Consider the following 12,247-nt stretch of genomic DNA (forward strand, 5'->3'; position numbering starts at 1 on the left):
CCACAGAGAAACAGCACTAATCCAAATTCAATTTGGGGAAATGAGTCTGCATGAGGGATCTAGCAGGAATATTTTTATGCTCTTAAAATGGCTGCAGATGCACATCTTTACATTGGAGAACGTTTTCAGATGCTAGTCTGACATAAACACCTGGCTACACCTTTGGGGTCTTCCTTGCCATCTGTGCATTTCAGGTTCATATCTGTGGATGGGATGCTCATCCACAATTCCTCTGGTATATTAACAGGTAATTGAAAGGAAAGGAGTAAATATGAATAAATGCTCTTCTGGGAGGCAAGCTGTAATCTTCCTGCAGGAATAGAGATAGTTTCCACCAGTATAGATTTTGAAAGCAGATAGGGAACCAAACCTTAGGAAACACATCAATCTTTCTTCCGCTGAGCCTGAGAGATGGCCTGTGTCACAGTTTAACCTTTCATTGTGTTATTATTGCTTCATGCCCAGTCTGCTCTGGTGTTTTGCTAGCAAGAAAATGAATCAGAAACAGTGTCCTCAAAGCTAACAGTGCTTGGCACATGCTGCAATCCCCTGCTCTTGAGATTCAGCATGTTGAACATACTCAGGCTCCATGCCCTGGGGGAGATCCTGTTGGAGGTGTGAATAAACTCCTGGGATTCTATGAACCAAGGGCGGAAACAACCTGACCTCCAAATGCATTGTTTGGCAGGTTGACAACAGCTTTTAAATTGCTCTGCTTTTCTCTTCCTCATACTTCTGCAAGTATCAGTCCTTGGCCACAAACAAAGAGCCCAGACTTCACCCTCAAGCACAGTCTCAACATTACGGAGTTCAGAATGCACTTCTTGAAAGGGCTTAAACACACTTCCACTTGTCCCATGCCTGGAAAGCATGGGTCCAAACATTTTTTCCCTTGCCCCACTCCTTTCCCAGGGAGAATCCGCTCTTTAGCTCTAATTGGGAGCAAATAGCAATCCACAGAAAGCCCAAATTGCCATTTGCGCTGATTGAGCTCTAAAGAGCAGTTTTCCCCAGGGGAAAGTTGCAGGACAAGAGGAAGTGTGGATGAGCCCAGAGTGACCAGAAAACCCTCCCACTTTCTTTATTTTCATAACTGATTCTGATGCTTTCTTTCACAAGACTCTGTTTTCCTTAGGATAGATACATCCCCACACCAGATCTATCCCATAGGGGTACTTTGGAGCACAATGGCTGTGTACACATTGCCATCTTAAAGTGCAGCTAGGCCATTCCTTTTTCAGTTTGGATCCACTGGGATAGCAAAACCCTTTTGAATGTAGTGAGCAGCATTTGGGTGGTGAATCTTTGCTGCAATCACACACAGAGAGATGCTTGCAGGTGAGAAAATGATAATGTTATTTGTTTTAGGAAATACATAACATGGATGGGAAAGTTTCAAGTTCTGACCCAACTAATTAGCCTAGGAGGACAGGGCAGTCATGTCTGCTCCTTTGTTCTCTTAGAGGAAAGCAGGAAGATGACCCTCTTATCTTGAGGTTGAAGAGAGGAGTGTGAGGAGGAGCAGGAAGTTGTAAACAGGATGCAACATATCAGTCTAAGAAACAAGGGGATAGAGAAGAAGAAAGTTGACAGGTTAAAGGTACAGGGATAGTCTGGGAATATTTATGTTCCTCACTCTTCTTTGTGTTAACCCATGCAAATCCCTCTTCTGCAAATCCATCAAAATGCAGTATTTCATTAAAAATGAAAGGGTAGATACAGAATAGATGTGGATTGTGGTTAACGTGGTGTGTACACCACTTCCCAAAGCAGAAGTGGGAGCTTACTGGATGCAGAGGAAACAGGAGTGTGAACGGCTCCACACAATAGGCTCCTTCACTCATTCTTTGAGCAGGTTATGTTTCTGAAGTAGGAGCTGGCTGAAATCAGAAAAATTAAAAATATGTTGACTTTGCTGTTTGTTACACAAAGTGGTGATCTGTGATCACAATTAGCTGGCTTGCAGATTCTATGGTTTTGGGACTCTGCAATAGATTGTGGAAGTTTTTATTGGTATACAATCAGCCTCACAGTAATAAGTTATGAGACTTCAGAGCACCATCTAAAAATAGATTTGTTGGTACTAATGGCCCCATTCAGTCACATATTTCACTGATACTCTAAGCAGGTTATGTAACCAGAACAGAAAGGAGAAGAATGTTTGGACTTGAAGATGAAAGACCACCCAGTGCATTTTGAAGAAAGTCTCACATCAGATCTTCCTTTACTGGATCAATGTCATAACTCACGGTTCCTCTCTCATAGCATTGTTAGCTACCCAGTGTTTCGGAAAAACAGGATACAGATGGGTCAATTAATTGAAAATTAATTCCCTACTCTGGGACCGTAGGGAGCTGCTTTCTACCAGGTCAGAATACTGGTCCATCTAGTTCAGTATTGGTGACACTGCCTAGCAGCAAAAAGATATCTTAATCACTTCTTCTTGTAATCAAGCTCTTTTCTTTGTCTCTTAGGAGTTCCTCAGCTATAAACCGCATGAGAATGAACTAGGAACAGAAGGAGGGACTATCCAACAATATTGCCAGCTTGCAGGAAAACTCCACAGCACTATCTTTGCTGAGTTTGTAAGTAATGTCTTGGTTCTTTCTAGTTACAGCCTGGTTGTGGTGTAGGGAGGAAGAATGTAGCAGATCTACCTTCCTCCATCCTGGCTGCTTCAGAGCTTTTCCATTTCCTGGTAGCATATTTGATGGCTGCTTATCTCTGAATCATCCAGAACACATGTTCTACTGCTCTACAACATCTGCCTTGATTCTACAAACACTGAAAGTTTGGCTGTTTACACACTCCTGCTTACTATAAATCCAGTGCATCCCCACTGCTAGTTTAGGAAGCAGTGTGCACACAGCATTCACCACAAACCCATCTCTCTTCTATATCTACCCTGTTACTTCTTATGAAATACTGCATTCCACCCTCCAACTTCAATTTGAATTTGGGGAGGGGGGGAGACCTGGCTGTATACATAGCATTTGACTGTATTCTGACCCATGTTGCTCATTGTTGTAAAATGATGCTGCAAATCTTTGTTAGGAACTGGGTTCCTTTGGGCTTGGGCTGTTCATGTTGCATAACAGGTGAGAAGGTGGAGTCTGGTGATGGGACCCAGAGCATGTTCCTTGACCTTTTGGAGCAAGAATTCCTCAGCACTTCCCTAGTGGAACCCCAAAGGGCCCCAATCCCCGATGCCTCTCATCTGCTGAGTGAGGGGAGGTCAAGATTTCAGAACTGTATTTGATTTTCCTTGCTTTGCAGAGGAGACGACTGGAGAACCTGGTGTACCTTCCGCTGGTCAACTTGTCAGAGACTCTGAAAGGGCCTCAAAAACTGATCAAGAAGCGCTTGGACAAGCAGCTGGACTATGAGGAATTTGAGGAGAAGAGGAATGAGACAGGCAGTGTGACATATGAAGAGGAGGCTGCCATGAATACCTATCTCGCCATAAATTCGCTGCTTGTGTCTGAGCTCCCAGTGTTCAACCAGCTGGCCCGGCAGTGGTTGGGGCATATTCTGCGTACTTTTGTGGCCCTTCTGAGGGATCTGGCCAAGCAAGTTCTCCAAGAGGCAGAACGGGAGGCTACCCAGGTAAAAAAATTGGAAGGAAGGATGAGGATGTGGGGTTATGGTGTTTGTGCCTAGAGACAACAGATAACTGTATTGCCTCCCAGGCTTAGGGACATACATGCACTGGCGGATGGAGTGGGAAAGGGTGCTTAGTGAAACTATCATCTCAGTTAAAGATGGTTCCCAGGCTCTACCTCTTGGTCATATGCATGGGTGACCAAGAAAGGGACCCCGGGTTTGGACTGTGACATTTGCTACGATACCAGCGAGGCTGTTGGGGAAAGACTAAAAGCCGCTTCCCCTCTCCTCAAACAGTTCAATAGAGAGAGGAAATAGGTTTAACTGTGGCTAACAGGTGCCCACTGCCCTCTCTCTTCCTTCCTCCCTGCTTCTGATAACAATGAGCATTACACTAGCGTCTATTAGCATGTTTATTAAAGAGATCTTCCATTTATATCCATGAAGCTCTATGCCTTTTCTTTGGAGAGCTGATTCTGTTCCTCCTGCCCAGCCAGAGACATGTGCTTCAGCAGTGTTAGAATCCTGCCCAAGCAGTGAGTCACCTGACTAAGACAGGCTTGTTCTCAATCTCTTGGGGACTCTCCAAATTTTAAAAGACTCAGAGTTTCAGATCCTTCTATTATTCTTTCCCACACCACCAGCTTTTCAACGCCCTTTCCTGCTATGCCAGGATCTGTGCTTGCTGCTTCTCTCTTTCACCCAATCTGGTAATCTGCCCCACTGCCTGCTCCACAAGCAACAGCTGAACATATTTTAGTTAATTGTTTCTAATATAGTCATGCCTATTAATTTCAATGGGTCTGCTCTGAGTAAAATTAAGTAGCGTACCACCCAGTGGGCAAGATTCAGCTAATGAGTCCTGTAAGCGGACACTCTCTGCCCCCCAAATGTAGTTCAGGGCAGGTTGGGAGAACACCTGGAACAGCGCGTGGTGGGCAAGAGAGGAAGGATCCTTCCATCTGGCAAGCCAAAAGCCTTGCCCTGAAGGAACTATCAGCTTAGAGCAGGGGGTCAGCAAACTTTTTCAGCAGGAGGCCGGTCCACTGTCCCTCAGACCTTGTGGGGGACTGGACTATATTTTTTTGGGGGGGGGGAATGAACGAATTCCTATGCCCCACAAATAACCCAGAGATTCATTTTAAATAAAAGCACACATTCTACTCATGTAAAAACACCAGGCAAGCCCCACAAATAACCTAGAGATGCATTTTAAATAAAAGGACACATTCTACTCATGTAAAAACACGCTGATTCCCGGACTGTCCGGGGGCCAGATTGAGAAGGTGATTAGGCCGGATCCAGTCCCCAGGCCTTAGTTTGCCTACCCATGGCTTAGAGCGAGGTTGAATTCCTTCAAATATGACAGTATTGCCTTGACACTGTGTGCTGAGGCAATGCACTATAATGTAAACCAGCAATAAAACTAACTAGTCTGTGCCCTTCTTTCACATGTTTAACTCACAAAACCGCTAAAACCAACTTGCGAAATACCTTATAAGGTATTACAGACAGCTGAAAACATGCAGTGTGGATGCTTGCTTGGGAGAGGTTCTTCCATAACATGGGCCCCACCATTGAGAAAGCCCTTCTGGATGCACGAGAAGAATGTACTACCTTAATAAATCAAAATACAGAAGAATAGCTCTTTTGGATCACACTGAAACTCTCATTTATTCTCCACAAGGAAACTGCACAAGCAGGTCATGAAGGCAATAGCCTTTCCCCAATTCGTACCCAAGCAACTGGCATTCAGAGGTATATTGCGTCTGAACATGGAGGTTCTGTATAGCCTTTGCAAGAAATAGCCATGGATAGCCCTAATCTCTAGAAATCTGACTCATCTTCTTTTAAAGCCATTTAAACCAGGAGTCTTTACAATTTCTGGGGGCAGGAGTGTATCATACATTAATGATGCATTGTGTGAAGAGGTGCATTCTTCACTGAGTGATACAGCACTATTGGATTCTTCTGGGACAGGGAGAAATTATATATATATCTCCATCTCCGCACCATACATCATTTTATAAACCGGCTACTACAGAGAGCAGGACTTGCCTTGCAGTCCCAATGGCTATAGGAGATTACTTCCTTCTCACAACCTCATCCTTTCCACACACAAAAGGATGCAATTCATCTCTGTCCCTCTTCCAGTGACTGTAAACAAAGAAGGAGCAAGGAAAATGCAAAGTAAGCACTGGCAGAGACATATGCTGCACACAACAGGATGGACTTAGCTTGCAAACAGGATGGATATTTTGCTTGCTTTCAGAAACCTCTAGCAAAATTTATATTTGTACATAAAATCCGCTATGAACCTCATCATTATCTTCTGTTATTATCTTATTTTTTTAACATAAAAAGTACCTTTTCTCTGCTTTCCATAATCCATCCACCCACCCCCCAAAATCTCCAATTAATTATAAGATTCTTCTTTACAGCTGCCACACAGACACCTCCCTGCACCTGATTTTGGGAAGATGGTGAAGGACTCTTTAAGCCAGGCTGAAGCTCAGCTCTACTCCTACTGCAAGAAATTTGAGACTGTTATGCCAAGCACTGTTGCAGAGGTAGGAGACTGATGAAGTTTAGAGGGTGTTCCTGCAACCTTTCTTCCCCCGCCTCTCCCACAACTCCCCAGACACGATGGCTGATTGATACATTAATATGTGGCATGGGCATAGGGGGGGAAGTTACTCATACCAGTGGTGTTGTTGCTGCTATCCACCAGGTCCCCATGACACTTGCATAATCCTATTCTTCACTATATATGTCCTAGTTTCAGGCAGTAACTGGATTCCCACCCCCCCCACCCCCGTATGCTAATAAAATATTGGAATTTCAGTACTCAGGAACCACAATAATCCCAAGGCAAAATACCAAAACAAAAATGAAACAGAACCAACTCTTGGACAGGATCAGGCAGGCAGCAAAAGGCAGCAGGTTTCAGAATATCTTTACAGGGAAACAAACTGTCTGTTTGAACATTATAGTTTCTCACTCTTGCACACTAAAATATATTCTGGGCTGTCTCTCAGGCAAGGTGTTTGTATCCCCTGCATTCTGTGATTAACTACTGTGCATTTATTTTTCTTTAAGTAAACGCTTATAAAGGCCTTAGCACTAGCATTCCACAGCCACCCCCAGCCCAGAGGATCTCTGTGGAAGGAGTGCAGCTGTGAGTACAGAAGCAAATGCAAATAATTTCCTTCCCCTTTTCCCCTCAGAGTTTTTATTCACAGCTAAATTCTGCAACAGTATATCTCATCTTTAACCCACAAAATGTCTGCTTCCTCAGTGCTTCCCGGCTGCAATTTTAACTCTTATTTTCTTAAAAATAAAATAAATCTACCCCATAGGAAGCATATATCCTGTTAGGGTATCTGCACAAACCCACTGTTCAATGCAGTAAAATGTAAAGAATTGGTTCAATTTGCAGGATTTGTTTCATCATCTTCTAAGATATTTTGGTTCAGATGTGGCTGCACCCTACTTATGATGACTCATCCTCCAGTGCACTAACGTGGTCGCACAGTTGACTGCAGAAAGATGTTTCTGACCCACTTCTCCCTGTGTCTTTTCAGCAGCCTCTTAGCCCTGCAGAGGAGAGGAAAGTCCATTTGCTCATGAGCAAACATGGCCCAGAAAAGCTATATCAAGTGACAAGCAACACCAGTGGCAGCAAAAACATGGACTTGGTATTGCAGAGGGGGCAGATTGTGGCTCTCTTGCATGACAGGGACACCAAGGGCAACACTAACCGATGGCTGGTGGATAGTGGAGGTACGGTAAGGGTTGCAACTACACACCTAAACCTTTTATTTGCTACCAAGGACCTCACCAGGTCAGTACTTATGACACAGATCTCCCTGCCTTAGGGTGTGACAATTGCATCTGTCATGATGAACTCCTGCACTTCTAAATGGACCGCTACACTGCTCTTCATGGTCATGGGATGCCTAGGCACAGGGGTGCAGCTCATATAAAGTAAGGGAGCCCAGTGACCCACTGAACATACTGGAGGGGGGAAAGTCTTCAGGCACATGTGGGGTAGCTGGACTGAAGCATGCTTGATGCTCCCAGAAGGCTCCGTGTGTATTGTCTAGCGCACACATTACTGCAGAACAAGAAAGAGCAGCAAGTACATGGCCAACCCTGTCTCAGCAGCCACCCTGCTGCAATTGCCTGGGCCAGAACAACAACAACAAAAGATAACTAGCTGAAAAGTGGCAGGCCAGCTGCTAGTGGCAAGCCCATTAAGCTTAGGGGAATGGAGAGGATGGGTGGTGGCTGGCCTGCAAGCTGCCTGCTCCTTGTTTGAGCCTCATTGAGAACAGGGTCAGAGAATATCTACACCTTTTCTTTTCTTCCCAAACCCTCCTTTCCCTTTTTGCTTTGTGTCTTTTTCTGAATACTGCTCCTCTCTCCACCCCTTCCTCTTCCTGCACTGGTTTTCCTACCACTCTATTAATCTTTCTTTGTACTTTCCAAGTTACTCCTTCCACCACTAATTCCCCCCCCCCCCGCATTGCTTCCAAATCCTCCCCTTCTCACATCTTGTTCCAAGTTCCACCTTTCTCTGTCTTTGACTTCCTTTATATAATTGGTTCCCGAGGTCAACATCCTGCACTTGTTTCTTATTCCTCCCCACCACTCTGTTCTTCTTTCCTTCCACTAGTACAAACCACACATCCTTTCTCTCTCCCACACAAGAGCAGTGCCTTTCTGCCTGCCTTTCCCCTCCCCGCCCATTACAAATCTTTCCAATAATGCCAAACCCTTTCATTCTCATCACTGTATTTATAGTCCACCCATCAATCCAAATTATCAAAAAGAAAAGTGCTGTACCTGATGAGAGGACCCTGCTGCTCAGCCTGACCATAATGGTTTTATGTGCCCTACAGGACCAAGAGGTTATGTATCACCTGGGAAACTCCAGCCATATCATCTAGTCCAAAGCCAAAAACCCAGAATGCAGGTGTCAGTCCCAGGTGGTGGTGGTGAACAGATGCATCACCCTTACAACTTGCCCCAAGCTCCCAGCCCAGCACTTCATTTCAGGACACAGGCTTTACATGTGAGTAGAAAATTTCAGCAATGAGTCTTCTTTTAATTCTTTTCATTCATTTATTCCCAGCATATTGTGGCATAGATACATGTGTACATGGCTGGGCAGTGGTGGATGGAAGGCATTTTGCGGTACTGTTGGGTAGATCTGTATTTCAGATATGCAAACTTGTGCAACCATCCCAATATAATGTGGGTATTATGTTTAAAAGATGATCTCGGCTGGTGTGACAGAAACTTGGAATAGCATAGCCTTGGAATAACCCAGCTACATGGTTTGTGGCCAAGGCATTTTGCTGCCTGAGGCAGAACAACCAGTGGTGAACCTGACCTCCTTGTGTGGGGTCCAAGTGGGCGCTGCTGTCCAACAACATCCAGAAAGCACCAGGCCAAGGAAGGCTGACCTGGCTACTGCTGTGCCATAAACTTCACTATGCCTGCCTACCTCTCCATGATATTCTCACAGCTGAGACATGCACCTCAGAGGGGTAGCCTAGTTTACCTCTGTTGCTGGGCAGCCCTTGTTTCTCCCTTCTCCTTTGTGTGGCATATGTATGCAGTGTTAAGATTTAATCTCTGTGCTTTCCTCAGGTAGTTGCTGGTTATCCATTCGCAGCCAGGAGCGGTCATGAGGTCAGCTTGCAAGCAGGTGAGCCAGTGACTGTGTTGGAGCCTCATGACAAGAAGGGATGCACAGAGTGGAGCCTGGTGGAAGTGAATGGCCAGAAGGGCTATGTGCCTTCCAGCTACTTGGTGACGGTGCCTATCCCAGAACCACCTGGATGGGGCTCACCTGCTTGGCCATATGCAGCGCCGCAGACATAGCCATAAGGAGGTGCTCAATTTCAGAAGTTAGCTGTGCTGTCACATACCTGCCCTTTCCATTTCCTCCACGAGACTTTTCATATTATGCAGTGAACAAAGAGGCAGGCAAAGGGACCAGCAGTTCTGTGGATTGACATGAGTGTCAAGGTGGGATTCATGTCCTGCACATATTGAAAAGGTGTGATTGGATATGGATGTGCGGCTGCTCATAGTGGCCTGATTTTTTGAAATTGTGTTTTCTTAACCTAACACTACTGATAAGATTCTTCCACAAGTACTTTGAGGGAATGTTCTCATACAGATGTAGCCTTAGGCTCATCACTGGCTTTATTTGATAAAGGGATGTTCACATGTGTCAAGTAAATTACAGGGACAACAGACTGATGTATTCATTCCAGGATAACCATCTCAATTGGCATCAGCAGGCCACCTAAACAAAGAGATCATGTGTCACAGGGCAATTGAGCGCCTTTTTTGCTTTTGTTGAAGTGATGTTCTCCTTTTGACACAACGTTAGTGGGAAAACAGCCAAAGAAACTGGCTCAGTGTTTTCCACTGATGTGCATGGTCCGCCACCTCCGAAGATGCTAAGCCCAGTCCTGATCTCTGATAATAAATCAGCTTTAATAAACTAGGCAAAGGTGCTGCAATATATGTTTGCTGGAGAGAGAATCATAATGTATTTAATATGTAGCCATCCTCTGATAGGCAAGGAGAAATATCTGGAGCAAAGTCAGATAACAAAGTCACAAGCAAGAGAGCATGTATGCTCTAGATAACTTTTATCTTTGGGTGTGGAGTAGTTGTCTACCTCTAGGAGAGAATACAAAGTATTATGGGGTTGTGGAGGAAGTCAGATGCCAGACCCTAAGGTCTGATTCGCACAAAACATTATGAATATGAGCTCTTTAATTCTTTTTAGTTTGCTTTCCTTCAGAAGGAGAAGTGAAGGCAAAAAGAAACATGAACTGAGGTCCTTCTCCAGGCTTATGAACAATATAACACAAGGAGCAGATGCAAATTGCTGCATGCGGCAGAGCTGCCAGACTAGCTTCCTGGGCAGGTGGGCCTGTTTCTTACTGAGGGAGAGAGAGAGCTGGCAGGGAGGTCAGTGTGGTGCAAACACACAGGCAGAAATCCTGGATTGGCTCCACAGGTGCATTTCTACTGTGCTGTTTTACCACAAGCATAGAAAAGAATAAACTAAGAATAATGATAAGAATATCATCATCCATTCTTTGGTGATGCTGCTGCTGCTGATTTCTTACTTGCCCTTCTCCATAAGGTCTCAGGGTGTGTTATAATATAGAAATACAAAGGGTGGAATTCAGCTAACAAGCCCTGTAAAGTGGAAGTCCTGTGCAAGGACTTCTGCTTGTGCAATGGGGCTTTTCTCCCACTCCTCTCCCTTCATGCCCATGTGCCCCCCAAAATTGTCCCAGGAGGGATCTGGGAGAATCCCCCAGAACACTGTGCAAGGGGAGAAGAGGGGAGGAGTTGTTCTATCTGGCAAGCCAAAATGCTTGTCCTGATGGAATGATCACTTTGGTGCAGCACTGAAGCGCTCTCAAGATTAAAATCGGTTAAAGCAATATACAGTCAGAAGAATAGGGTGAGTCTTTAAAATATATATCTCAAGTATCAAAGGTGTACTGAGGTGTGTCCTCGACATAGACAGAAGAACTTGGAGCGAGGGAAGCCATACCTGTGAGATCACTGTGGCCTACAGGTATGCCTAAATATAGATGTACTTTCCATGCCGCCCGCCAAAATAATATGCTCATCCTTCCCACATCATGTCCTCACGATCATCTCAGAACGCTTTTGGCACCAGCATTGAAAACTGATGTCTTCATTGACCTGAGCGATCAAGACTATGTGAAACATTTAGATGTACTAATGCTCCTGTGTGTGGCTGATAATGCAGCTTATGCTGTTTAAAAATTTAGCAGGGGCTCTTCAGGTGTAGCTCTTGAAAAATGCATGGGATTGCTCTTTGATGTACAGCATTTTATGTGAGCTGGAGGACAAAGGAAGTGGAAAACATTATGTTGTAACTCACCCTTAATAGAAGATCCCTTGGGTTTGCACTGCACATCCCAGTGCATGGGCAGAAGTCGCTCCACTTTGTGAGAGGTTGGTGGGATGGCAGCCAAGCGTGGGTCTTCCTCCTCAAAGCTTCCCTTGGTTTTTTAAAACTCCAGTTGCTATTCTGTGTTCACGTGAACCTTGGCAGAAGAAGTAAGGTCCTCATCACAACACTAATGGGCTATCCCAGTCATATGAATTGAGCGTGAAATGTCTGAATCTTACATGCGGCAGCATCTGCAATCTGTGGATGCACCTAAATAAAGTGGTGGATGCACCAGTAACCATGGACGATGAGCCTGCTCCAATTCCTGTTTGTACTGGCTGTTTCCCTCCTGCAGTTATGTTTAAGGCACTTTATATTTACAATGGCTGTTTTGCACTGCATTGATTGCAAGAAGTAAAGAGTTGCTCCTCTACTCAAAGATGGCTTAGAGTTTTGTTTTTAAATTGTGAGTTCATATTACTTGTGTTGCATCCATGCTTACAAAACTGTTTCTTCCAGTAATCATGCCTGCTCCATGTACCAGCAAGTTCAGAGTTTCACCACCAGATGGCTCAGCTACCTCATTTGTCAAGTGAAAACGTGCCAGACAGTCCTAGAACTGGGTGCTTGCCTTACGCTTTGGGTGCTGATTTATAGAGGGCAAAATTTTCTGCTTGT

At 44.8% G+C, this 12,247-nt stretch overlaps 1 protein-coding gene across 7 annotated transcripts in view; it reads left to right on the forward strand.

Moving 5' to 3' along the window:
- Nucleotides 1–12,008, forward strand: part of ARHGEF37 (Rho guanine nucleotide exchange factor 37) — a 45,104-nt gene extending 33,096 nt beyond the window's left edge. For 6 of the 7 annotated variants that reach the window (XM_081178447.1, XM_081178448.1, XM_081178444.1 and 3 more), the window contains 6 exons: nucleotides 2,475–2,585; nucleotides 3,277–3,606; nucleotides 6,045–6,173; nucleotides 7,188–7,386; nucleotides 8,508–8,680; nucleotides 9,262–12,008. In XM_081178447.1, the coding sequence (XP_081034573.1) occupies nucleotides 2,475–2,585; nucleotides 3,277–3,606; nucleotides 6,045–6,173; nucleotides 7,188–7,386; nucleotides 8,508–8,680; nucleotides 9,262–9,495 (1,176 nt within the window). In that variant the 3' untranslated portion in view covers nucleotides 9,496–12,008. The remainder of the gene's footprint in view (nucleotides 1–2,474; nucleotides 2,586–3,276; nucleotides 3,607–6,044; nucleotides 6,174–7,187; nucleotides 7,387–8,507; nucleotides 8,681–9,261) is intronic. The other variant, XM_081178445.1, reaches the window with a different exon arrangement.
- The last annotated feature ends 239 nt before the right edge of the window (nucleotides 12,009–12,247 follow it).

This window comes from Podarcis bocagei (genome assembly GCF_964188305.1).
Source record: "Podarcis bocagei genome assembly, chromosome: 2".
NCBI lineage: Eukaryota > Metazoa > Chordata > Lepidosauria > Squamata > Lacertidae > Podarcis > Podarcis bocagei.